Raw genomic sequence first — 24,802 nt, forward strand, 5'->3', positions numbered from 1 at the left:
CTGTACCGCGACACGTATTTGTTATCATCCAACATCTTCAACAGTTGTTGCATTTCACTTCTATCTCCCCTAATCGCCTTATTATTGCGGTACCAGATGTTATACACTTGCCATATATTCAGGGACGGAGCCAGAAGTTTTAAATTGTGGGGGCAAATTTTTAAATTTATTAAATTAAAAATATAATATATTATTTATAAATAAATAATTAATTTTTTTATAATTTTGATATTTTGAAAATAAAAAAAAAAATCATTTTCTAATTATAAGTGTACATCATCTTTTTGGCTTCACAAATTAAATGATAGATTATAGAACGCTAACTCTTTTTAACTCCAAAATTATACTATAAAAAACATGAGATAAAAGGTTTTTTTTTTTTTTTTTTTTTGTATAATGTGCTAGTTGAAGAATAACTTGAAATGCAATAATTGTCTAACGTAATATGTACTATCACTACTATGCACTCATAAGGTAGATGATTATAAATATATTTTGAATCCTAGTGGGGGCATATGCCTACAAAGTCCAATAGCTAGCTCCGTCTTTGCATATATTTGATACGTTGTCGGGTTCCTTCCGTTTGAACGTGGCAAGTATATTTTTCGGTTCAACAAGATTCAAGGACATGTCATTAATACATGTCTTCTCTTCCGGTTTGAGCCAACATACACTAGGATGTCCTTGTAATATCCCGCACATGTCATGGTTATGCAAACCACAAATAACATTAAATCTCCACTTCTTGCTAGCCACCATGTAACCACGAATTTTAAATGGACACTCACATTTTCTAGTACCCGTGTCGTCTCTTTTAAACTTTCTTAGAGGAGGATGATATTTCCTGCTTCTTTCACACAACATTGTTACGAAAGTGTTTCTTTTTACCGTACCATTATCCGATCTTCTTATTACCGCACCAAAACCAATGTCAATTGCATTCCTACGAATCCATGTGAGCATGCTTTGCTTTCCCGATCATCAAACTCTTGTTTGTTATTAAAGTTACCGCCAACATCTATCGCCTTTACGACAACCCCTTCAACATTCAAAGAAATATCGACTGAAGGAACTAATTCTCTAGAAATATTATCAGGATGTACCATGCCTATTCGTAACCAATAACAAAAATAATACAAAATTACAAGACCGCTAAAAAAAATTCCAAGATTATATTTATTAATTATTTTAGTTGTACGCTTTTATATATTTTTGCAAAATGAAAATTACTACTAGTTTATAAAATGAAATTGACGAGTTTAGACACGAGAACTCGAAAAGGAGGTACTAATCTGAAATTTACACATCAATCTGTGATCCAAGTAACAACTTCTTCTTCTTCTTCCACAGTTCCACTTCATTTGGTTTAAACACACCAACCAACCACATAACATTGTTGCGAGAGAGATATTAAACTATACATCATCGCAGAGTGGAAGTTGAATTCACATGTCAAAGAATCAAATGGCGCCGGCACCGCTATCGCGGTTCGGCGTACTGGTGGCGCAACTGGAATCCATAGTCTCTTCATTTGCTCACAAATCTCCCGAGCCACTCCTCTGCTTCGATCTCTTATCGGATCTCATTTCCGCCATCGATGAGGACACTAAGGTCATTTCCTCTACTTCCATTTCAGTTTCTTCGCATCTCGTTCGATTTCAATTTTCCCGCAATTTTGAATGTTTCTTTGAGATTTGGTTTGAGATTCCATTGATCTTGCTGTTTATCACTCTATTTTGATTCGTTCGCGTTTGCATTTGCTTGTATCTATATTTTAGAGTAGATTTCTATAAATCACGACACTGAAAACATGACGCTGACACAGTTTATAATTTGAAAAAAATGAATAAATTAAATGTAATTACGTCGCTGTCAATTTTAGACATCACCTCTCTGAAGGTGTCAGGTGCTACTTAGCTAGATTTACTCTACCTTGTGTTGCATCAGTTTGGATTAAGTGTTTTTGATTTTTTTTCATTATCGTTGTTTGATTAGTGATTAGCTATTTTATTGTTGTCAAACTCAATGTATGCTGAAGAGAACAGCTTGAAGATTCGAATTGGTAATGTAAGGCCATGTTTGGACAAACAACCTAATTAAGCGTGTTACGTGTGTGTTTGGCTCTACGGTGACGAGAATTGATTATGAGTAAATTGGTTTTTGTGGAATTGATTTTGGTTAAAAGTGAGTTGGATGTAAAGTGATTTATGTTTGGATAATTTATGTAAAAGTGAGTTAAATTTTAGTGTAAAACTCACGTCTAAACTCAAAAACTACAAATTAGCTTCAAGTAGAAACAATTTTGGAGGCTTATGAATAGTAATGTTGCATCTCCTAGGTCTATGAATGTAGTTTTTAAGAGAATTTGTTTTGCCATCTAAAAAGGAGTAGCGGTGCAGATTGTTGCCCGTGTGCCTTATATTTATGTATAAACTTTATTAAGTCCTAAATTAAAAAATTATAAAAAAACAGATTCGATTCTACTTTAGAACAACTAAACACTTCAAAATCACTCTAAAATCAATTTTACACATCTAGTACTGCTTTTGACTCTTTCAAAAGATAAACTAAACATACACTAAGAGCTAGTGGTATAGAATTAGTTATTTCTATGACTAAATAAGCTATAAGCGGTTTTCATAGCTATCCTAGAGAGATCATGAAAATAGGCTGAAAACAACTTCTGATAAGCTGTTTCCATAAGTTATGGCACAGTGCTCACAATTGCTTATGCCAGTAATAAGGTTAAGTATGGTAATCCAAACCGTCTGTAGGTTGTAGATGAAGCACTTACTGATTTTAGGAATTGGATCTTATATATAATCCAAAGCTCCAAAATTACCGGGAGAGTCAATGTTTTTCATTTGTAATTTTTGTAGAAAGACTTTCGGCATGGGTTATTGATATATGATACTGAAATACATAACTTGCAGGACAATATTATGGTGTGGCAAAGGAGATGTGAGGATGCATTATATTCCTTACTTGTTATTGGTGCAAAACGGCCTGTGCGTCACTTGGCATCAGTAGCAATGGCAAAGATTATATCCAAGGGAGATGGGATATCGATTTACTCTAGAGCAAGTGGCCTTCAGGGATTTCTTTCTGACGGGAAGAAGAGTGAACCTCTGAAAATTGCTGGTTTGTTGAAATTAAAGATTTCTTGAACTTTTAGATGGATATTATATTGGTGCTTTGCTTGTAATGAATTCTTCTGATAAATGTTGAATAGTTGATAAATGTTGAATAGTTGACTATCTCTATCTGAAGAAGGCTACTGATGTTGTTTATTTATGGTGATATCCCTCTCCGATTCCAAATAAACTTAGCATCATAAATTCATAATGCAATGTTTGTATAGTTTGAAGCAGCCATGAGCTCAACACCAAAGAGAAGCCTTTAACATAACTCCGTGTCATAATAAGTTTAGTGGAAAATACACACCCTTATGGTCAATCAAACCTCTTAACACAAGTAGTTTTCATGTTGATTTTTCATGTTTTCTTTTGATTGCTCCCGGTATGACACGACTCTTTACGCCATATTTATGTTATATTTCACGTTGCATGCTTTTTACTCATTCCAGGATAAACAACAACGACCACCAAGCCTTACCCCACTAAGTGGGGTCGGCTACATGAATCAAATTACGCCATAATGTTCTATCATAGATCATGTTTCACTCCAGGATGAAATATAAGCAAAATTTGACCAAATTATGCATATTTAGGAAGACAGTTGATATTACATTTAATCTATAATGTCTCAATGAAAAACAATGTCTATTTCCTAAATTACCCTCTACGACTAATAAGTTGGTTCATTGTGAATATAAAGAGTTAAATTAAATGGGGGGAATTTTAGAGATACTATCATTAAATAAGAGAGAAGTAGTAAACATCTATGTATATTTCATTCCAAAAAACGTGAGGTAAAGTTTGCTTATATTTCATTCTAGAGAGTATATTGGATACTGGTTTTTCCATTGTTTCTTGCATGTAATTATTAGTCATATTATGCGAGGTATCTTTTGTTTTTTCTTCTTCCTGTAATTTTATTTTTCTGAATATGATGTTATATTTGTAGGTGCTGCGCAATGCTTGGGAGAATTGTATAAGCACTTTGGGAGAAAAATTACTTCAGGTTTGCTTGAAACAACCAATATAGCAGCTAAACTTATGAAATTCAATGAGGTATTTTCTTACAGCTTGCTTGTTTATATGTTTAAATTACTGAGGCACAGTGAGTTGCAAAATATAAATGCCTTATAAAAGTTTCCCTTGGTTGATGTTGTTGGTTTAATTGACTAAGATTAAGAAAATAAAAAAGGCTATAAAAAGATTAGGGTCTAAGGTACACAAATTCCTGTATCAGTTTGCCGTTTAATCAATACTGATCAATTTAAATTTTTCAATTTTTTTTGTTTGGAATTGTTCAAATCTGGTGAAGGGTCCGGGGTTATGAAAATATCTATAAAAAATAGAAAAGGAAGAGACATAAGTTACTCTTTGCCACCTTAGTACCCTGGACCATTCTCCTCCTTCTCCCACTGTCTTCATTTCCAGAGCGCAACTCCTTCACCTCCTTTTCTCATCTCTTGCATTTGTAACCTCCTTTGCCCCATCTATTATTAGCACAATGCAATCCACCAATTACGACTTTTTGAAGCAGTTCATGGAATTTCAGTCCCCGGGTGTTCTGCTTCATATGCCACCTATACTGATTTCTTGAAATTGTTGCAGTAGCGCCCAAGCTCATGCTTAGTTGATCTATAGGGTAATTATGGTTTATTAGTCTCGTAAATATAGAAAATAGGGTAGGATTAGTATTTTTCATTTTATTATGACTTATTGTATATAACATAGCTCCACTATGTAATATGCACAAATTCTCTCATTTGTTTTCTCGTTTTCTCTATTTCTCATCACAAAACACCTTTTTATTTTTTGAAGCTTGCTCTGCTTTCTTTTAATAAATTTGTCATGTCTCTCAAACTTTAGGAATTTGTAAGACAAGAAGCATTATATATGCTTCGGAATGCTCTAGAAGGCTCTGGTGGAAGTGCTGCTTCAACAGCATATTCAGAGGGGTTCCGTCTTATAATGAGGTCTGCCGCTGGGGACAAGTCGTTTGCTGTGAGAATAGCTTCTGCAAGATGTTTGAAGGCATTTGCTAGCATTGGTGGTCCAGGCTTAGGTGTGGCAGAACTTGACAATTCAGCATCTTATTGTGTCAAGGCAGGTATTTTGTCTCAATTTCATCTCTTTCACTAATAAACACTGCAATCGGTTGGTGAAAAATTACAGTATTCTTTACTTGTTTTTGTACTGCTGCTTCTGATAGGCTCTTGAAGATCCTGTTGCATCGGTCCGTGACGCCTTTGCTGAAACTTTGGGTTCCTTGCTTGCTCTTGGAATGAATCCTGAGGCACAGGTTTCTATATATAATTGTTTTCTTTTCTCTGACTTTCCTCGATTCTTATGTCCTTCATTAATTCCCTCTCCTAAATCTTACTAGATTCAACCAAAGGGAAAGGGCCCTTTACCTCAAGCAAAAAAGCTAGAAGGTGGATTGCAGAAGCATTTGATATTGGCTTTCACAAAAGGTAAAATGATTTTGTTTGGACCACCGTATTTTTGTTTGCAAAGATGGTGAGAGTATATCATGGCAGGTCCTTGCTTAACTTGCTTAACATGGCCCAACCTCCCCCCTCCCTTCAAATTTAAAAATAGAACCTTACCTAGGTGGTCCCGCGTGTAAACAATGTACTCTATTCGTTGTAAAATGAGTGTCGGTTTAACAAATAAAATTTATTTTAAAATGAATGTCATTTTCACCTTTCAATGTAGGTGAGGGTTGCCCAAGTTTTATAAACACTACGCATGCCATATCTCTAAGCAATAAGACTAAATCCACCCCTTGAAAACCAATACACTCAAGGTGTTGGGGGTTGCAATGAAGGCAAGCCAAATGCTGCAATTATGTATTAGTGTATAATCTAGAGTGCCATTATTGATTGTGTAAATCTGTTACAGTGGACAGGAGATATATAGGTATCCTAACCTGTTCACGTATCCTAGCCTGTACCACAATATTGATGACACGGCACTCTAGATTATACGCTAATAGACTATACACTAATATTAGGTGATTTGGGGCGGACCGTAATGAAGGCGGAAATTCCATCACACCTCCTCATGCTCGGTCTTCAATGAGGCTGAAGCGTGGAGAAACTTGTTAAGAAATGTGGTTGGACCTAACTCAACCCTACAAAACCGGTTTGTAGGGTGAGACCCATTTATAAGCACATGTTTAGGTCATATATTGTCCGATGTGAGACTCTTTAACACCCCCTCACGTCCAGGATTAGACAACTGAAGTGTGGAAATCAATGGTGGGTGACCCGATAGTGGAAACATGAGAGTAGGTGGCCCACCGAATCTTAAACGAGACTCTCATATCATGTTAAGAAATGTGGTTGGACCTAACTCAACCCTACAAAACCGGCTTGTAGGGTGAGGATCGCCCCCATTTATAAGGACATGGTTAGACCATATATTATCCGATGTGAGACTCTTAACAAAATCCAACACAATGAAGGTATTGGGAGCTACGATGAAGACAAGTCAAAGTGCTGCAATTAAGGCGACTAGGGGCCGACCGCAATTAAGGTGGAAATTCCAACAATACGAATAGGGTTTATTAATGGTGGACATCACTCATCTTGCAAATCAGTAAAGATGATTTAGGCCAAACGCAAATTGGAAAATGGTATTAGAGCATATCCATCCGGCCACCTACCATATTTTCATGCACCAAACTAATAATAGCATTGGGTGAGAAGAGGTGCCAGACACCCCTCACATTACAAGTCGAATTTGTAAAGATGAGCTAGACCCAATTTAAAATAAAAAAGAAAGCTAAAAATACAGAAATAAAACAATTATACCAATGGAAATTCCCCATGTATCTAAAAATTACAAATGTAAAATTATCTCATTATTTTGATAAGGCTTCCTATGACCGTGTACATCTTTTGTGAGCATGTAATGACATTAATTACTTTGATTCAGCAAGCGGAGTACGTTCAAGGCATGTTCGGGTTGGCCTGACTCTATCTTGGGTATTCTTCTTGCAGGTAAATCTTGATATTTCTTTGACAGGTGTTCAGCAAACCGTTTATTTAGAGGCGTTCTTCTAATCTCCTTGTTGATATTTGTAGAGTGGATATCATTGTTATTTCATTTTTTTAGAAGTCTGTCTTGTTTTATATTTTATCAAGGGTCTACATGCCCTATTCTGTTGTTTTCTGTATTTGGACATTATTGAGCTCAAATTTCCCCCCTTCCTAATCACTAACTGCTGCTCATCTTTTTCTATGCTCAGTTATGTTAGCTATTTTTCAAACGAATTTTTCTATCAATAATGAGAAGTATTTTGTCGATACACTTCAGGCCACGTTTTGTACTTATCATTAATGTTGGGAGGGATATTGAGTTTGAATTGAAGCTTTATGGAAGTTTTCTTATTTTGTTAATTTGCTGGGGTTTGGTGTTTAACTGGAGTAGAAATATAAATAATGAAGATATTGTTGGTTGTTGTTTATTGCTGTGAAAAAGTCTTTTGCTTTAATGCATTATGATTTGTAATTAATATAATTTTGCAGTGAACTATTTGTATAATCTTGAGCTCATCTTGTGCACAAGTCTTCTCTCTTTATTGGCAATATATATATATATATATATATATATATATATATATATATATATATATATATATATATATATATATATATATATATATATATATATATATATATATATATATATATATATATACCTTTGGTAGTTTTGTCTTGGTCGATCATTTATTCTCTGTCAATTTCTATTTTGCAGGCAATTCGTATAAAATATCTACATCCAGATAGTGAGCTACAAAATTATGCACTGCAAGTTATGGAAATGCTCCGTGCTGAAACTTCTGTTGATGCCCATGCATTGGTATTTTTTTCTTTCGATGAAATGTTCTTTATATTTTCTCTTTTGCAGTTGATTTGTTTTATGATGTGCATTTATTGAGATAAAATGGCAGTGATTAGTGGTAGAATACTGTGTATGGGTCCTAATATTGAATCAGGGGAAGATGCTAGTGGGCCTTTGATTAAAGCAAACTGCTAGAATTTTCAGCCACTGGTTTCCTTTAATATTTCTAGTTTTTTAAACTGTTGACCAGAGCATCTTAATCTTGCTGCAGGCATGTGTTCTTTATGTTCTTCGCGTCGGTGTAACAGATCAAATGACTGAGCCCACTCAGAGGGATTTTTTGCTTTTTCTAGGAAAGCAGGTGCAGATTTCTTTATGCCCTTCTTGCTTTTATTTCATCTTAATGATGTATACTGAATCATTCACACCCTACCCTCTTTCCCCAAAATTTTGGCATATAGCTCCAGTCACCTGAAGCTGGTCCTTCCATGATGGTGGCGGCCTTACGAACAGTGTCATATACTCTAAAGACTTTGGGAGAGGTAACGAGACTTAGGTTCTACTATAAAAGGAGGAAGTATGCCTGGGACGTCGTGTGTTATCTCAATTTGTCGTTTTGCAGGTTCCCTTTGATTTTAAGGAAGTTCTTGACAACACTGTAGTTGCTGCGGTGTCGCATTCTTCAAAGCTGGTGAGCTCGTGATAGTGTGCATACATATATACATGCACCTATGCTTATATTATTATTATTATTCCTGCACTTAGTTTTGGATTTTATTCTTGTTTTGGTTTAACACGTCATCTTCCTAGTGCTCTTGGATAGAAATTATAAAAACTAAATGTGATATGCCCTTGTAGATAGTTTTTTTCTGGTAATTGTGCAGCGAAACATGATGGCTGAAATTCAATTACAATGGTTATCTCTGGAAGATAAATGGAAACCCCTTTATTTTTGAGCTCTGCACCTTCTTATCTGAAGGTCTTTGAGATTTAAATGTGCTCCTTTTTCCTAATTATGGGTTTTCTTTTCTTAATTATTCAAAATGAAATTTGAGTTCTATATTGATTAGGAAGATGTGATGTTGCTCATAGTGGTAAAAATTGAAAAACTTGTATGGGAGATGGCATTAAGGAAAGTTTGAAGACGTGTTTGTGTATGTAATTTTATTAGGACGTGATGTTAGAAATGTAAACAATATACACTTGCGCGATTAATTGTTCAGCTTAGTTAATATTGTTATTAAATTTAACCACAGCGTAGTTATTTTGTATACTTTAAGCTCCGGTGGTTATATAGGATTATGTACATTTACTAGAGATATAAATAAAATGAATATACTAGGCATGTACCCAACAATGATTTTAACCCTACATACTCAAATCATGTTTAGATGACTAGCTCCTTGACAGCTGATTTTAACCCCACAGTGTTAGGCGACTAGCTCCTTGACAGTTAATTTTACCCCTCACTTGATAAGTTGAGAGCTTATAGTTTCCACTGAATTACTCTAGAAGCTATCTGGAATTCTTAAAAATGTTTGTATTTTTTGCATGCCTTTATCCAATTTGAAATACTTTTGATCGGGTTCATGTTTGTGCGGAATATGGAATCAGAGAATAATTCTTTTTATCCAGGCTTTCATGTCTTGTCCTTCTGTTATAGCTTTTTGAAGTTGGTATATTGTTAGGTTCGGATTGAAGCTGCTTTAGCATTACGTGCAATGGCTGAAGTTGATCCAACTTGTGTCAGTGGTTTAACTTCATATGGGGTGACCAATCTTACTGCTTTAAGAGAGAGTGTTTCTTTTGAAAAGGTAAAATTTTTCAAACTTCATGATAATCTATATTTCAATGCATCATTTGTTGTTATTGATAATTTTTTTTGTTTCAAAAGCATTTGTTATTGATAGAATAATTTTTATTAACAATTATTTGAAAAGAGTATAATAGAGGATGAGGAAAGAGAAACTGTCCATAGCTGTGGCACAACAAAATTACATAAAAAGATAGAAACATGTATTGATAATTAAATTTGTAATTAATTAGCCAAAATCTTCTTCCCTTCATTTCATTATGCAAAATATTACATTGAGGATCCACCATATGTTCATGAGAATGAGATGAGTCCAAAAAAGGCTAGCACATGTGATCCATTATAGACCACATGAAGCACTGATCCCCCTAGAAGCCACCAAATTTCATATTCAAATGTTTTGTAGGTCGAAATTTTTAGTGGAGTTTTAGCTTTTCTGCGCAGAGATTATAAAAAAGTTTCAGGTCTTCAACTAGTGTTCTATAAATTTTCATTTTTTGAATTGACAGTAATACTTTGTCTGCAGGGTAGCAATTTACAGTTTGAACTTGATTCTTTGCACGGGCAGGCTACTGTCTTGGCTGCTTTAGTCTCTATTTCACCAAAATTGCCTCTTGGTTACCCAGCAAGGTTTATTTATTGTCTCTTCTTTCCCTTAGTTTTCTTACATTTTTTGTTTTCTATTTTTTAATTTCATACCTGTATTTTTGTTTTTGCACCACCAAATTAATGAACTCCTTTCCCCTGTGTATATACAGTGTCACTGAGCCTTTGCTTTGAAAATGATGTCTTTTTGTTTGTATTATACTATTTATCTATATTTTGAGATGGAATGAAAACAGATTACAATCCAATAATTTAGATGACAATGTGTGTAATGAATCGGTGCCACAACTGGTTCAGAGACCCATAATACTTTATAGTTTTGAACTTAGTTGATATAAATGTCAATCAACACCTTTGTTATCTTTATATATATTTTTTAATTCTTCCTGCATTCTTCATTGACACAATTAAATATCTTATTAGAATTTACATTTTTTGTTTAAACTCTGTCCATATGCTACTAGATAACAACAAAAGAATTGTTTCTTATGCAGTTCAATGCTTGCTTGATTTTTTGTACTAATATGTAGTAATGTGTTATAACCAGGCTTCCCAGATTAGTGTTTGAGGTTTCAAAGAAAATGCTGATAGAATATAGCCACAATCCGTCAGCAGCGACAGTTGAAAAAGAAGCTGGATGGTTGCTTTTGTCATCTTTATTGGTTTCTTTACCTAAGGAGGTATTAAATTGTTGATAGTCCGAATTTTTTTCTGAAAAGCTATAATTGTTATGAAACTAATAAAATGAATGGTAAAGGAAAGCGTGTGAAAATATTTGACATCAGCTTTAAATTAGCCTTAATATTTCATAACACGTTAAGGAGAAGAATCAAATATTCAATGCGTCAGTCTTATTGGCTCCAAAATAAGGCATATTATTTCCAAATCTTTTCAAGCCCTTGTCTATCTTCTGTAGCTATCTATCCTCTTGAAATTATAACAGAGAATTTGCACGCGTGTTTTGCAAGACATGATAATATGAATTGTTAAAATTATTATTAGGAATGCATTTGGTGATATTCCCTATAATTTTTTTAAGCAAAAGTCTCATGTTTTAGGGTTTTTCCCTGCTCGCAGGAGCTTGAAGAGGATGTCTTTGATATTCTAGCACTGTGGGCTACACTCTTTACAGGGAATCCAGAAAATGAAGTTGCAAAAACTGATGATTTAATGTCAAGGATATAGTAAGTACAACGTATTGTTTCCGTAATCAAATTATTTTGAACTTTTTCATATTAGCCAAAGTATTTGCATTTATATGGTGAATATCATTGTTAAAAGAACTGTGAGAGAAAATTGTTTTCATTCTTGTGCATAATACCAAACGGATACAGCTCATACTATAGGAGCAGAGTTGGTTCTAGAAACCAAACTGCAGAAGTAAAAGAAAAAGATCCTAGAATCTGGTCAGATATTGGTAATGATATTGATACATATATGATACAATCCTAATTAATACAAAGGAAAATTATGAAATAAAGAAAAATGGAAAGGTAATCAGATTTTTTTTTGAAAGTAAGGGAACCAGGTAGTTGGAGACTCTAAAGCAGGGCTTTATAGCAACACCCCCCTAAAGTCGGTGTGTAAAAATATCTATCATGTCCAACTTGCTATCATGAAATTCAGATATATTTTTGGATAACTCTTCAGTGAGTATAATATCTGCACTTGTTAAGATATTGGGACAAATGGCATGCAAACAGTCTCATTTTCTATTCTTTCTTTGTGAAGTACCTATCAATTTCCACATGTTTGGTTCAATCTTGTTGGACATGGTTCTGGCAATGCTAATTGTTGCATTATCAGCCCAATAGAACTTTATGGAAAGGTTAATAGCTACAACGAATTCTTTGAGAACTCCCTTTAACTCCATCAATTAACAAATGTCTTGTGGCATTGATCAATATTCAGCCTCAGAACTTCCTTTAAAAGGTCAAGAACATATGTCTTTTTCGATGTCTGGACCTTGCTACCTCCATACCAAGGAAGTACCTAAATGACCCCAAATCTTTTATTTCAAACTTCACAGGAAAAGTCTCTTCCAGCATTCCCGTTTCTCGTAAATCATCACCTGTGAGGATGATGTCATCCACATAAACAATGAGGAAAGTAATCTTCTCTCTGTTAGTTCACTTCACAGATCTTGTATGATCTGTTAGGCTTTGGGAATATCCTTGCTTTGTAACAAATTGAGCAAACCAATCAAATCAGGAAAAATATTCACGAAGTATTTGCTGTTATGTTAATTGAACACAGTCTTTCAGTCAAGATAGGATCCACATGTTTCTTGTCATGTAGATTTCTTTAAAATTTGAAGTTGCCAAGCATTGTTATTTTTTAGACGTGTTCTGTCTTGAATAATAAATCAGAAGCAATTCTAATTGTGCATGTGTCTTTAATGGTCTGCTCTTTTTTTGTAGTGTATGGTCTGCAGCTGTTCACGCACTTACAGCATTTATAAAATGCTTTATATCTCCTGATGTTATGAATGATGGAGTTCTACTTCAACCCGTTCTTGTATACCTTAACAGGTATCTGTGCTGCTTTATTTATGGCTGTAACTTCATTTGACTGTTGATAGTAATTCCTAACCCTTGTTGAAAGCAGTGCATTATCATACATATCGGCATTAAAAGTCAAGGAGCTTCCGAACGTGAAGCCTGCAGTTGACACTTTCATCATCAAAACTTTAATAGCTTATCAATCTGTCCCAGATCCCGCGTCTTTTAAAAATGACCACCCTCAGATTATTCAACTATGTACATTTCCGTTCAGGTAGTGTTTTTATTTTTCTGTTATTTATCCTCAGATTATTTGACTCCAAATAGATGTAAAATGCTTATTTCTTATCCCAAATAAATCATTCAACTCCAAATAGAAGTAAATTGCTTGTTTTTTTATCCCAAATAAACCATTGTGCCACTAGAACCTCTTTAAACACATAATATTTATGCTCAAACTATACACATCAAATTGTAGTGAAGTTTTTCCGTTACTATAAGAATTTAGCCTCTTCTTCACTCCTTTTAGAATTGTGGTTATGTCATTTAGCCTCTTCACTTCTTTTAGAATTGTAAACCCTAACTCAACCGCACGACATGTATGGTGAGAGGATGTTAGACTCTCATAAAGGAATTAAGGAAACTTGGCTATTCAGTTTTGTAACTGTTATTATATTATTAAGAGCAGAGTTATCAATACCGGATAGCGGCACGGAGTGGCTGACCCTAAAAATGGGATAGCGGGATGGCGGATAGTAGTATGACTGCTATTTTATTATTTTTTAAGACAAATTACATGAATGATATTAATAACTAACTAGAAACATATGCTTAATGTAAAATTGAACAAATAACTCAATACCCATAAAAGGTTTATAAATTAAATTATCAAAACACAAGATTTAACAAAACAACCCTTAATCAGTTCAACATCAACAAGTCTTGATATAAAAATATTAGCAAGGAATATTGAATTAAGAAAGAAAAATGAAAAAACGGAGGAATATTGTATTAATTTAACGCAACACAAGGGAATAAAGTATTAAATTTTAATTTTAAAAAAACAGAGGATAGAGGAAGAAGAAAAGAAACGGAGGATAGTAGAAGAAGAAAAGAACTTAAAGGTACCATTACCGACAAACCCAGAAGGTGGCAGCGCAAACACGGGAGAAGATGAAGCGCACACAAGGGAAAGATGAAGTGATGAAGCACACAAAAGAGAAAGATGAAGCATAGAACGCGAAGCAAACATGAGAGAGAGAGAGATGAAGATTGGATATTATGGCTGAAGTGCAAATTGACAAAAATACCCTTAAAACAATAATTTTTAAAAGGTATTTTGGGGTTTTCGTCATTTTAAACAGAAAGTGGTTTTTAACCCGCTCCGCTCCCGCGACCCGCTAACGACCCAATAGGGCCGTGTTAACTCTAATAAACTAAGGAATTGTCTTGAAAACAACGAAAAATTTTGCTAACAGTTTTTTTCACTAATAAAACTTTTTCAGGTCATATCACATCCACTCTAGAATTCTTTCCAGTTTTCTTTTATTTACGTCATTTACATAACAATTGATTAGACCGTTAAATCTTCATTGATTGATCTGAATATTTGTTATTGCTTGTTTGAATAAGACATGCTTCAGAATGTGAAGAAAGTTCATGCTTGAGGATGCTGTTAGACAAGAGAGATGCATGGTTGGGTCCGTGGATTCCTGGAAGGTATCTATCTGTCTGTTATACTGTTATGCTCTGTAGTATCTTTTCCTAATTATTAGAGTGTATTGTAATGAACCCTTGATGTTAAATGAAATTACATAGATTCCCTAACTTGTTTGCAAATGACAAACTCCTCCATTAAATTATAAGAAAAGTATACTGTGTCATATTAGATGCTATCAATTCTCTCTTTTTGGTGCTGTCAAGGTAGACTACATTTGTGGTTGTTCTTGCCTTTTTCCACTCTGCATTGCTCTTTTGTTCATTCTATAACCATTAGTGGTTTTCAGAGGTGGTTGGCTTTATTTTCTGGAGTTAAATCTTGTCTAGTTATTTAAGTGCAAATGGATGAAATTTGATTGAAGTTGCCCAGTACCATATTCATGATTAACAGAGGAATCAAAGTAGTGTCTGCCTAATATAGCTGTGATGGGGTTAAATAACATCTTACCAGCTTGTACCTGTAACTTTGAACCAAGTTGGGCTTCTTATATCTTCAATGTTTCTAGAGCACATGCTAAGAAAATATCACTTTACATTCTTTAGACTCATGAAGCCTTTTGGTACTTGTTCATTTTATTTTAGGCTATATGGAGAATTTTTTGGCTGCTTCAATATTTTTCTTTTTCTTTCTTTTAATATAATAGAATATTTTGTATTTAAGATATAAACCAAAACTTGTACATCTTGTGCTAGTCTATCTTTTCCACCTTCTGTGTTTCTCTACTCTTGGATTCCTCTGTCTGTCTCCGTTCCTGTTACTGACTGCATCCCAAACCATTAGTGTACCCTCAATTTTTGACATAAAAAGGAGATTTGTATCAGAAGATTTCATTTTGTCTCTCCTCTAACCACATGTAATGTTTATGTTCCAAATTACCTTTGTTGTTTTCCATTTTTTGGCATTGGCAAATGATACTCATTAAAAAACTTAGTTCTGTTCTGTCATCAAAATATTAATATTTCTGTTATATATTTAGGACACTTAATATAGGCGAGGCTGATATTATATAAAATGTTAGTTTTTTCAGCATTATTTTGAAAACAAGTGGAGCAGTTGTCTAGGTCTCTCTTTTTTCTTCTCCATTTTCCTACTGACTTCTCTCAACTTTATATTTATATGAAACAAGGGATTGGTTTGAAGATGAGCTCCGAGCTTTTCAAGGTGGAAAAGATAGCATCATGCCCTGTGTATGGGAGAATGAAATTTCTAGCTTTCCTCAGGTATTATTTCTTTGGAAAAATTAAAAATCTGGAACTCTTGGCATAAATTATTACTAATTCAGGAAAAATCTACTACATATGTAGTTAACATCACCCATATATTTTTAATGCGTTATTTGTATTTGACCTAACTTATCATTTGTTCTTTAATCTATTACTGATTTAGCTAGACTAGTTAATTAGGAAGTTAATTACTGAGATGGAAAACATAGGCTATATAAATAATAGGAAGGAGAGATTAGAAGGGGAATCAATTGATATTAACTCAGAAATGCCCCATGGAAAATCATCGTGTATATTATTCTAAACTACATTTAGTAATACATTCATAACATGATTGATGTTCATTGAGAGTCGAGAATGTCTCTTGCTAGTTTAAGGACACAATGATGAATTATCGGTAAGATGGTTTTGCTTTTTGAGGAAAAGACAAGAGAAAGAAAGACTATGAAAAACTCTTGGGAGAAATCATTTTAAAAGGCCTTGTTAAGAATTTGGCCCTTGGTGAAAACTTGGTATTTAATAGAACAAAATGATGTCATTTAATATATGTATCTAAATCTCATTTAGTAGGAAAAGTGCTCCGTTGTTATTGTACAATTTAAGTTAGAATTTCTTTGTAGTTTCATTAGCACATTTTGATTTGTTTATCCAGATTATTTCATATATCCTTTTCCATGCAATCTTGTTTTAGTTATTGTTTTTATCATAATGGCGTGTTTTCATTTGGTAACCTAAACTTAACCTTGAAGCCGGAGACAATAAGCAAGACTTTGGTGAACCAGATGCTTCTTTTCTTCGGGATCTTATTTTCTTCTCAGGTAGAGCATCGTAAACCGCTATTATATTTCTGTAGAATTCTGTTAGTGTTTTCCCTGTTGTTGAAATCATTAGTAATTTATATCTCAGGATAGTGGTGGCATGCTGTCCCTTCTTGGTGTAATTGAGCAGTGTCTGAAAGCTGGGAAAAAACAACACTGGCGCAAATCTAGTATAACCAATATTTGCGTGGGCTTACTTGCTGGGTTTAAGGTTCTGTTTATCCTTCTATTGGCATGATCCAAGTTCCTTGTGTTGATCTCACCGAATATTAATATTCTGATTTCATTATCTTTTCCAGTCTTTGCTTTCTTTTCGACCACAAACATTAGAACAAGAGATTTTGGGGTTGGTGCAATCTATTTTTCAGGTAGGAACCCTTAAACCAACACTATGACACACATTTAATTATTGTTCAACGCTAATTTTTGCTTTTCTTTGTTTGCCATATTTGAATGGAAGAGTATTTTGGTGGAGGGAGACATTTGTGCATCACAGCGTAGAGCATCATCTGAAGTTCTTGGATATTTAGCTCGATTTGGAAATGATATCTTCACTGCTAGATTGGCAAGTTTTTTACTCTGCTTCTCAAATCCTCATAGAACTGTGATTTACCTATAAAAAACTTTTTTCTCTTCCACAGTCCACACACACATAGCTTCTAAATTTTGTATGTGCTATTTAGTGCATTCAGTTCTGATTTTTTTTCCATCATTGATGGTGGCTAACAGACTAGATCACTACTTGGTGAGCTAAATGGAGCAACTGATTCCTACTATGCTGGATCAATTGCTTTGGCACTTGGCTGCATTCATCACAGGTCTCTGGTTAATAGTTTGCATCTTTCTTTAATCAATTCTTCAAACCCCACCCTCTCCAAACCAGGATATCTTCCTTCTGTTCAGAATTACTGAAATTTTTTAATTTGTTTCAACTAGCTTGTCTGTTCTGTAGTTCAAATTCTTCCTTAACTATAGTGGATATGTGTTTGACTAGTTAAGGGACCGTAATTTTTATGCCGAGATTTTGTATGTTTAGATAGAAGAGATATACGAAAGACAAAAAGATTTGAAATCCTCCACAAGAACCAATCAATAAGATAAAAGTACAGCGAGTCTTGTTAAGGAAGAGGAAAAGTGGAAAACAAGAAAGCTAATAGGAGAATAGAGTCCATGTGTAACAATTTTCCACAAGGGCGTGTTTGTTTAAGATTCTTAAAAAATAATTTCTGATACAAATAGTTTAAAGATTATCCATTAGTGATTAAAAAAAAACATAAATTATGGTTGAAATGAAATAACATTCAAGTTGAAAAACTATGCTTGTTAAAGTAGTTGTTCGTTAATATGGTTGAAAAAGCATAAACACCATAAATTATGTTTTTCTCCCTCTTTTATTAAAAGTGATTTTCTTCAAAAGCTAATCAAAATAGCTATTTCACCAACGAGCATCATCTTTGAAAGTTGAAACACACCCAAACCTCAGTTCTTTAAGCAACTGTTTAAGCCATATCATTTTATAAGTAGGCGAAGCCATTTTTCTACACTGGATCTTGCTACAACATTTCATTTCTTGCTCTTTCAAGATATATAGTAAATATTTGTGGAAAATTTTAAGTGATGAACTTGATTAGCAATTGAAATATAATAAAAAAAGTGGTTGTTAGCATGAATAATAATAATGATAATAATAATAATAATAAAATTTACACTGATTATAATAATAATAATAATAATAATAAAATTTACACTTTTATACTGGCCTTTTTACAGAATTTGTGCTCCCATTCATGGAATGATTTAATTCATCATCGGATTAGACTACAAAAACCATATTGGTTCCAATAGAGGTTTACAGTTTTGTTATTTATTGAACCCTTTCTGTTACGTTATACTTGTAAATTTATAATCTCATTAGATATTTGGCTGAGCAGATTGATAACTATTCTCAAATTAAATGAGAAATTGTATATTTTACTTCGTTTTCCCATGACTCCATATGTCCTGACAGTTTTTATCTTATATATCTTGCTGCAGTGCAGGAGGGATTGCATTGTCAACTTTAGTGCCTGCAACAGTGAGCTCTATTACCGCGCTGGCTAAAAGTTTTATCCCAAATCTGCAGATCTGGTCTATGCATGGACTTCTTTTAACTATTGAAGCTGCAGGCCTGTCTTTTGTTTCTCATGTCCAGGTATCTCATTTCAAATGTCAGCAGCATCTTGTGATCAGTATATTTCTCACATATAGAACAGATAGTCTGCCTTTCCCTTATTTTAATGAAGATCTTTCTTAAGGATCAACATTACTCATAGTGCTGAAATGTCACTAATTGATTCATCTGCACCAATGATTTCAGTTTTTTATTTTATGGATTATTACAGTATTCATGTTTATCCAACACAGAAAACCCTTGTTATCCTTTACCAAAAGAACCCCTTTTTATCATACATACATATTCACATGAACATGGCTCAGAAAATTTATGCCAATGTTTTACCAATAGAAGCATATCCCCTCCCATGTAAGTTACTGCCTGCCTGGCTTATGTATAGTAGTTTATTTCTGCATTCCACATCCTCCTTACATCTCTTCTAAGTGATTTATCTTTTTGCACCCAAAAACTAAAGAAAAATAAAGGACTGGAAGGAAAACTGTTGTTGTTTTTATTTGTTAATCTGATTGAGTACCTCATTTTATTCTGTAATATTATCTATCTTATGATTTCATTATTATCTCTATTTTTCTTTGCAGGCAACTCTTTCCCTTGCTATGGACATTCTTTTATCTGATGATAATGGTTTGGCAGACGTTCAGCAGGGAGTTGGCCGCCTTATAAATGCTATAGTTGCTGTTCTTGGTCCTGAGCTTGTACCAGGGAGCATCTTTTTTTCACGCTCCAAGGTTTATTTTTTTAGAACTATTTTAATGTAAGAAGAAAGAGAAGATAGTTGTAAATAATTTGGAAGACAAGGGATCATGTCTAATATAAAAGTAAAATGCAAATGAAATGAAAAGTATTAAAAAAGTAATGAGGTGAAGCTACCCAATTTCTCAACATGTCTCTTTGGTATGCATCCATAAGAGACCGCAAGCTATGATCATTTAGGTCAAATAACAGCCAAATGCCTTATCTGATACCCAATCAATTGCGTGGCAAAAGTAACTTCCTTAAAGATACAACAATTACACTCCAGCCATACTGTAAAGTTGAGTATATATTGCCTGTTGTCACAAAACTTAAGCTTTTCACTTTACCAGAACCATTACATTAAATATATTAATAATTAAATGTTCACATAACACATGGCTTTCGTTTTTTCCTCTTTTTAAAATCATTAAATGTAAACTTCATACAACTAGAGGTAAAGGAAGACCTAGAAAAACTATAAAAAGAAACTATTAAGAAAGATCTTGAGAGTTGAGATTAACAAGTTGGATAGAAACATGGTTTTTGATAGAACATTACGGCGTAGTTTGATCCATGTAGCCGGTCCCCACTTATTATTGTAAGGCTTGGTTGTTGTTGTAAATGTAAATTTCATGCATTTTTCTTTTTCTTTTCAGTCTGCCATTGCTGAGATAAGCTGTTGGCAAGAAACTTCAACAATGCTTGAGTATGCTTCATAACTCCATGCTTTATCATATAATTTACATTTTTCTCATGGTCATCTAGTCTTTGGCTTTTGGGAAAGTCTTTTTCAGTCGAGTGTTATCTCTACTGATGATTCTCAGTAGTTTTGCTTGTTATATTGCAGGAGTGCACGCTTCACTCAACAACTTGTTCTTTTTGCACCGAAAGCTGTTTCTGTGCACTCTCATGTGCAGACTCTTCTCTCTACATTGTCATCAAGACAGGTTTTTTTCTTCATATTTTTCGCTATTGGCATTACTTGAGACTGAAAATCCGATTCATTATATGGGAGGAATACGCACACACACGAGTCTCCTAGTCAATCCCAATAATTAGGAAAAGAATCAACTAAGAAAGGAAAATCAAGTAAATATAATCAAGACATATTAACATAATATCCTAATTGATACTAATTATATTTATAATATCTCAACAGTATTAATTTGTTATTCACTATTTTCAACTAACTATAGTTCTTGATGCAGCCAACTTTACGCCATCTTGCAATCTCTACTCTAAGACATCTAATTGAGAAAGATCCGGTTGGTTTCTAACCCTGGAAGGATTTCCAATATAGATATATTAGTGTATATTATTTTTGTGCTGAAAGTTGGTTTTAATCTTTACAGGCTTCTGTTATTGTTGAGCAGATTGAAGATAACCTGTTCTTTATGTTAGATGAAGAAACTGATTCAGAGTATGTGAATAAGAAAAAGAAAAAAAAAGATTTCTTACTCTTGCCTGCGGACACTAACCTACAATAGTTTCATGTTACTAATAATAAAAGAAAAGGGCATTTGTTTAAACACATATGATTGCATTCATACTAATGATATTCTGGAAAACACTATAGTTACTCTTAGAATTTGGGTTGACTCTAACTCATCCAATGTGGGACTCTTAAGACATCCCCTCACGCCTAGAACTTAACATCTGAAGCATGATCCGAGTGATGTGATAGTGGTGAGGTGACCTGATAGTAGGTGGTCAACAGATCTTGGACAGACTCTGATACCATCTTAAAATTTAGGCCAAGTTTAACTCAACCTTACAAAACCGGGTTGTAACTTGTAAGCCCAATATAAAAACCTAGTATGGCATCAGAGGCAGATTAAGAATTGCAATGTTGGAATTGGACCCAAGGCCATTGCTAAGTAGGAAGGTGGGTATTGAAGTCTCATATTGCTCGCATTCCCGGGCTCTTGACTATATAATTGTGTTAAGGCAACCTCATCCTTTGAGCTAGCTTTTGGGATGAGATCCAAGCTTATTTTAAGATTTACTAATGTTATTCATGAGGGGACTAAAATAAATGTATGGTTAGCATTATTTATGTACTTAAATTAGAAATGTTTTTCAAAATTTTAGCTATGGGCAACAATAGGTATCATTTATATTTTATTAACAAATTAGATATTGGCCAACCTAAATAAGTTCTGTTAGGCTTTTATAAAGCTCAGTTCTTACTCTTTTCATTTATGCAGAATTGGTAACTTAGTGCGAACCACTATTATGCGATTACTCTATGCATCATGTCCTTCATGCCCTTCACATTGGATATCAGTATGTCGCAAAGTGGTAAGCTTTCTATTTTTAATGCACATTTTTCTGCATGGTTCACAATGTCTAGAAGTTGTGCTACAAAAATACTGGAAAATTGATACTTTTTAAACAAATAGCACTAGATGCATATGAAAGATGTGGATGTTTCCTTTTTCACACTATTGTTTGAAATTCAGTTCTGAAACCAGGAAGATTTTAAAAGGCCCGAAAGTAAAGGAATTGATGTATAACAAGATCCTTTCAGGGATGAAGAGCAATCAACTTTTATATGCTTGGTCTTTTATGCACATTATAGGAAGCTTCAGTTCCCAAAATAACTATGTTACATATAAACTCTGTATCTGCATTAGCATAGTGATAAGAATTGGTTTTATTACAAGACAAATAGAAGGGAGCAAACTAGGGCAAAGCTCCAAGTACAATATCTTATGGAAATACCTAAATAAAAAAGAAAGATTGCTCTTCAGTAAAGAAATGATCATTTACCCTCAATTCAATCCTTCTCTCCCCTCAGTAGCCCCTTTCTCCCATTCCCCTTCGTATTACTTTCCATAACATTTCACCAAATCTTGACAGTGGTTTAATGGGGAATTATCGCAGGTCCTTGCAACGTCAATGAGAAACACTGAAACTAATAACAATGCAGAAAGTGATTTTTCAGATGGTGATTCAAGGTTGAACCTTAATGATGAAGATAATATGGTTTCTGGCTCCAACAACACTCAGAACCAGTTTCAAACATCCACCGGTGCAGCTAATAGAGAGAAGTACCTCAGATATAGGACTAGACTTTTTGCTGCAGAGTATGTATTTCCTAATCATGTAATTTAATTTTTGCTATAAATACATTGAACTTACAGTTCCTACATCTTTCTTAAAAATGATAAAATTCATTCTATTTCAAATTTGTATAAATTTGAATAAATTCACTGCCCTCTTTTACTATTGAAGATAATTAAAAGAGGCTTTTGTCACGTGGTGTTAATTTATTTAATGCTAAACATGTCCTCATCCTTCAGTAAAGTATTAAATAAAAAATCGGTCTTGATTTATATTTTGAGGCTGATGTATTTTTTTGCCAATTAAAGAATCTTGTTTTTAGTCTCTCTGTACTACTGAATGTAATTTGAGTCGTTATTTTATTATAGATGTTTGAGCCATCTACCAGATGCTGTAGGAAGAAATCCTGCTCATTTTGACCTCTTTTTGGCAAGGAAAGAACATGCAAGTGGGAAGTCCCATGGTGATTGGCTAGTTCTCCACTTGCAAGAGTTAATATCACTTGCTTATCAGGTACTGCCAACCAAGTAGAATATAGGAGCAGTGAATAAATTACCCTTTGTTCTTCTGAAATATTAAAGATATATTAGAATTAATATCACCCTTGTTATTTTTTTCTCATCAGATTAGCACAATCCAGTTTGAGAACATGCAGCCAGTAGGCGTTAGTCTTCTTGGCACTATTGTGGATAAGGTAGTATGTTTTCTATGATATATGATGGATGCGCTTATTCTATGCTTGTTTTTCCTTGTATACGTCTTTTCTTGTAGCTAATTTGTAGTTTTTCCTGTGTCTTTTCCCAATAACTATAACATCGTGTTATTAGTTTTAGACTTAGATGCTCTGTTAGAAAAAGAGGAGGGGCTTTAGGGTGGGGTCTGCTAACTATTATTCTCTTTATTAGATGTTAAGAGTACCACATTGGACAATATATGACCTGGACGTGTCTTTATAAGTGGGGAAAATCCTCACCCTACAAGCCGGTTTTGTAAGTTTGAGTTAGGTCCAACCACATTTCTTAACATTAGATTTTACTTTTTTGGCATGGGTGAAATGTGCGTATCTTCATGATTTCTTCACACTTTGTAGTTCTGGTATGAGGCAGGGTCTGTTTTGGGCCTCTTTTTGATGTTCAGAAAATGGTATCTTTAACTGAGCCTCCCTGATAGTATTTAAAGGCACTGGAGAGCTTACTTCTACTGAAGATTTATTGTCTTTTCTTTGTATTGTGTTTCTCATATGCCCCTATGCCTTTGACGATCCTTTGTCCTCCATGATTGCTTCTTAAGCTTAACGCTTATCTGTAATTGTATTTATCATCTTCTTTTCTTCTTAATTTAATGTTGTGTATACTGCATGGTGTAGCTTATAATCTCCCTACTGGTCAATTTTTGTTAATTCGTGCTTATATGTGAATTTTGGATTTACAGTTTGAAAAAGCAGCTGACCCAGAGCTTCCTGAGCATCTTCTACTTGAACAGTATCAGGTATTCAACAAAATGATTTCAACGCCCCCTAAATTGTTTACTTGACACGTGTCAATTAATTTTTATGTGTGTCTACTAAGTTTTTTTCTTTCTATTTCTTTTCAAGTATCATTTAATATATGCACATGCTTGTGTTTAAACATCCTATAGAACAGATACTTCATTTTAATAGTTATGTAGATTATGAGTTTTGTGATGCTCTTGGAATAACTGAAACTATTACAAATATAGGCCCAGCTAGTATCTGCAGTTCGTACCACCTTGGACACATCTTCTAGTCCTAGCTTATTGGAGGCAGGCTTGCACTTGGCTACCAAGGTTGCAGCTTTCATCATTCTATTCATTTCAGTTACCTTTGAATTTGATTTATTAAATGTTTTAAAATACCCTAAAGTTCACCTAGTTATTACTCCAAACATATCTCAAATTAGTCATTTCGATGTTAGGAATATTTTACGGAAGCTCCTTAACTATGAAATTAAACACAATTTATACTCTGTAATATGTAATAATTTCAGATATTAACAAGCGGAATAATCAGTGGAGATCAAGTGGTGGTCAGGCGCATATTTTCTTTGATTTCACGGCCACTGAATGACTTTGAGGACATTTATTATCCTTCGTTTGCGGAATGGGTCACAAGCAAGGCATGTGACTCTAAATGTTATATAAACTTA

General features: G+C 34.0%; 1 protein-coding gene across 3 annotated transcripts in view; it reads left to right on the forward strand.

Moving 5' to 3' along the window:
* The first annotated feature begins 1,250 nt into the window (after positions 1 to 1,250).
* Positions 1,251 to 24,802, forward strand: part of LOC131608720 (protein SWEETIE-like) — a 29,387-nt gene continuing 5,835 nt past the window's right edge. For 2 of the 3 annotated variants that reach the window (XM_058880236.1, XM_058880238.1), the window contains exons 1-37: positions 1,251 to 1,611; positions 2,934 to 3,141; positions 4,087 to 4,193; positions 5,001 to 5,237; positions 5,344 to 5,433; positions 5,518 to 5,605; positions 7,074 to 7,138; positions 7,896 to 8,000; positions 8,254 to 8,343; positions 8,444 to 8,524; positions 8,605 to 8,673; positions 9,671 to 9,796; positions 10,322 to 10,425; positions 10,949 to 11,081; positions 11,479 to 11,585; positions 12,822 to 12,932; positions 13,009 to 13,176; positions 14,535 to 14,621; positions 15,749 to 15,842; positions 16,595 to 16,663; positions 16,752 to 16,874; positions 16,963 to 17,031; positions 17,124 to 17,228; positions 17,393 to 17,481; positions 18,698 to 18,854; positions 19,415 to 19,564; positions 20,228 to 20,277; positions 20,419 to 20,518; positions 20,780 to 20,836; positions 20,924 to 20,991; positions 21,779 to 21,872; positions 22,458 to 22,660; positions 23,006 to 23,150; positions 23,263 to 23,331; positions 24,069 to 24,125; positions 24,357 to 24,443; positions 24,644 to 24,772. In XM_058880236.1, the coding sequence (XP_058736219.1) occupies positions 1,450 to 1,611; positions 2,934 to 3,141; positions 4,087 to 4,193; positions 5,001 to 5,237; positions 5,344 to 5,433; positions 5,518 to 5,605; positions 7,074 to 7,138; positions 7,896 to 8,000; positions 8,254 to 8,343; positions 8,444 to 8,524; positions 8,605 to 8,673; positions 9,671 to 9,796; positions 10,322 to 10,425; positions 10,949 to 11,081; positions 11,479 to 11,585; positions 12,822 to 12,932; positions 13,009 to 13,176; positions 14,535 to 14,621; positions 15,749 to 15,842; positions 16,595 to 16,663; positions 16,752 to 16,874; positions 16,963 to 17,031; positions 17,124 to 17,228; positions 17,393 to 17,481; positions 18,698 to 18,854; positions 19,415 to 19,564; positions 20,228 to 20,277; positions 20,419 to 20,518; positions 20,780 to 20,836; positions 20,924 to 20,991; positions 21,779 to 21,872; positions 22,458 to 22,660; positions 23,006 to 23,150; positions 23,263 to 23,331; positions 24,069 to 24,125; positions 24,357 to 24,443; positions 24,644 to 24,772 (4,053 nt within the window). In that variant the 5' untranslated portion in view covers positions 1,251 to 1,449. Of the gene's footprint in view, positions 1,612 to 2,933; positions 3,142 to 4,086; positions 4,194 to 5,000; positions 5,242 to 5,343; positions 5,434 to 5,517; positions 5,606 to 7,073; positions 7,139 to 7,895; positions 8,001 to 8,253; positions 8,344 to 8,443; positions 8,525 to 8,604; positions 8,674 to 9,670; positions 9,797 to 10,321; positions 10,426 to 10,948; positions 11,082 to 11,478; positions 11,586 to 12,821; positions 12,933 to 13,008; positions 13,177 to 14,534; positions 14,622 to 15,748; positions 15,843 to 16,594; positions 16,664 to 16,751; positions 16,875 to 16,962; positions 17,032 to 17,123; positions 17,229 to 17,392; positions 17,482 to 18,697; positions 18,855 to 19,414; positions 19,565 to 20,227; positions 20,278 to 20,418; positions 20,519 to 20,779; positions 20,837 to 20,923; positions 20,992 to 21,778; positions 21,873 to 22,457; positions 22,661 to 23,005; positions 23,151 to 23,262; positions 23,332 to 24,068; positions 24,126 to 24,356; positions 24,444 to 24,643; positions 24,773 to 24,802 lie in introns of those variants that run through there. The other variant, XM_058880239.1, reaches the window with a different exon arrangement.

Source organism: Vicia villosa, linkage group LG6 (genome assembly GCF_029867415.1).
Source record: "Vicia villosa cultivar HV-30 ecotype Madison, WI linkage group LG6, Vvil1.0, whole genome shotgun sequence".
In the NCBI taxonomy this organism is placed as follows: domain Eukaryota; kingdom Viridiplantae; phylum Streptophyta; class Magnoliopsida; order Fabales; family Fabaceae; genus Vicia; species Vicia villosa.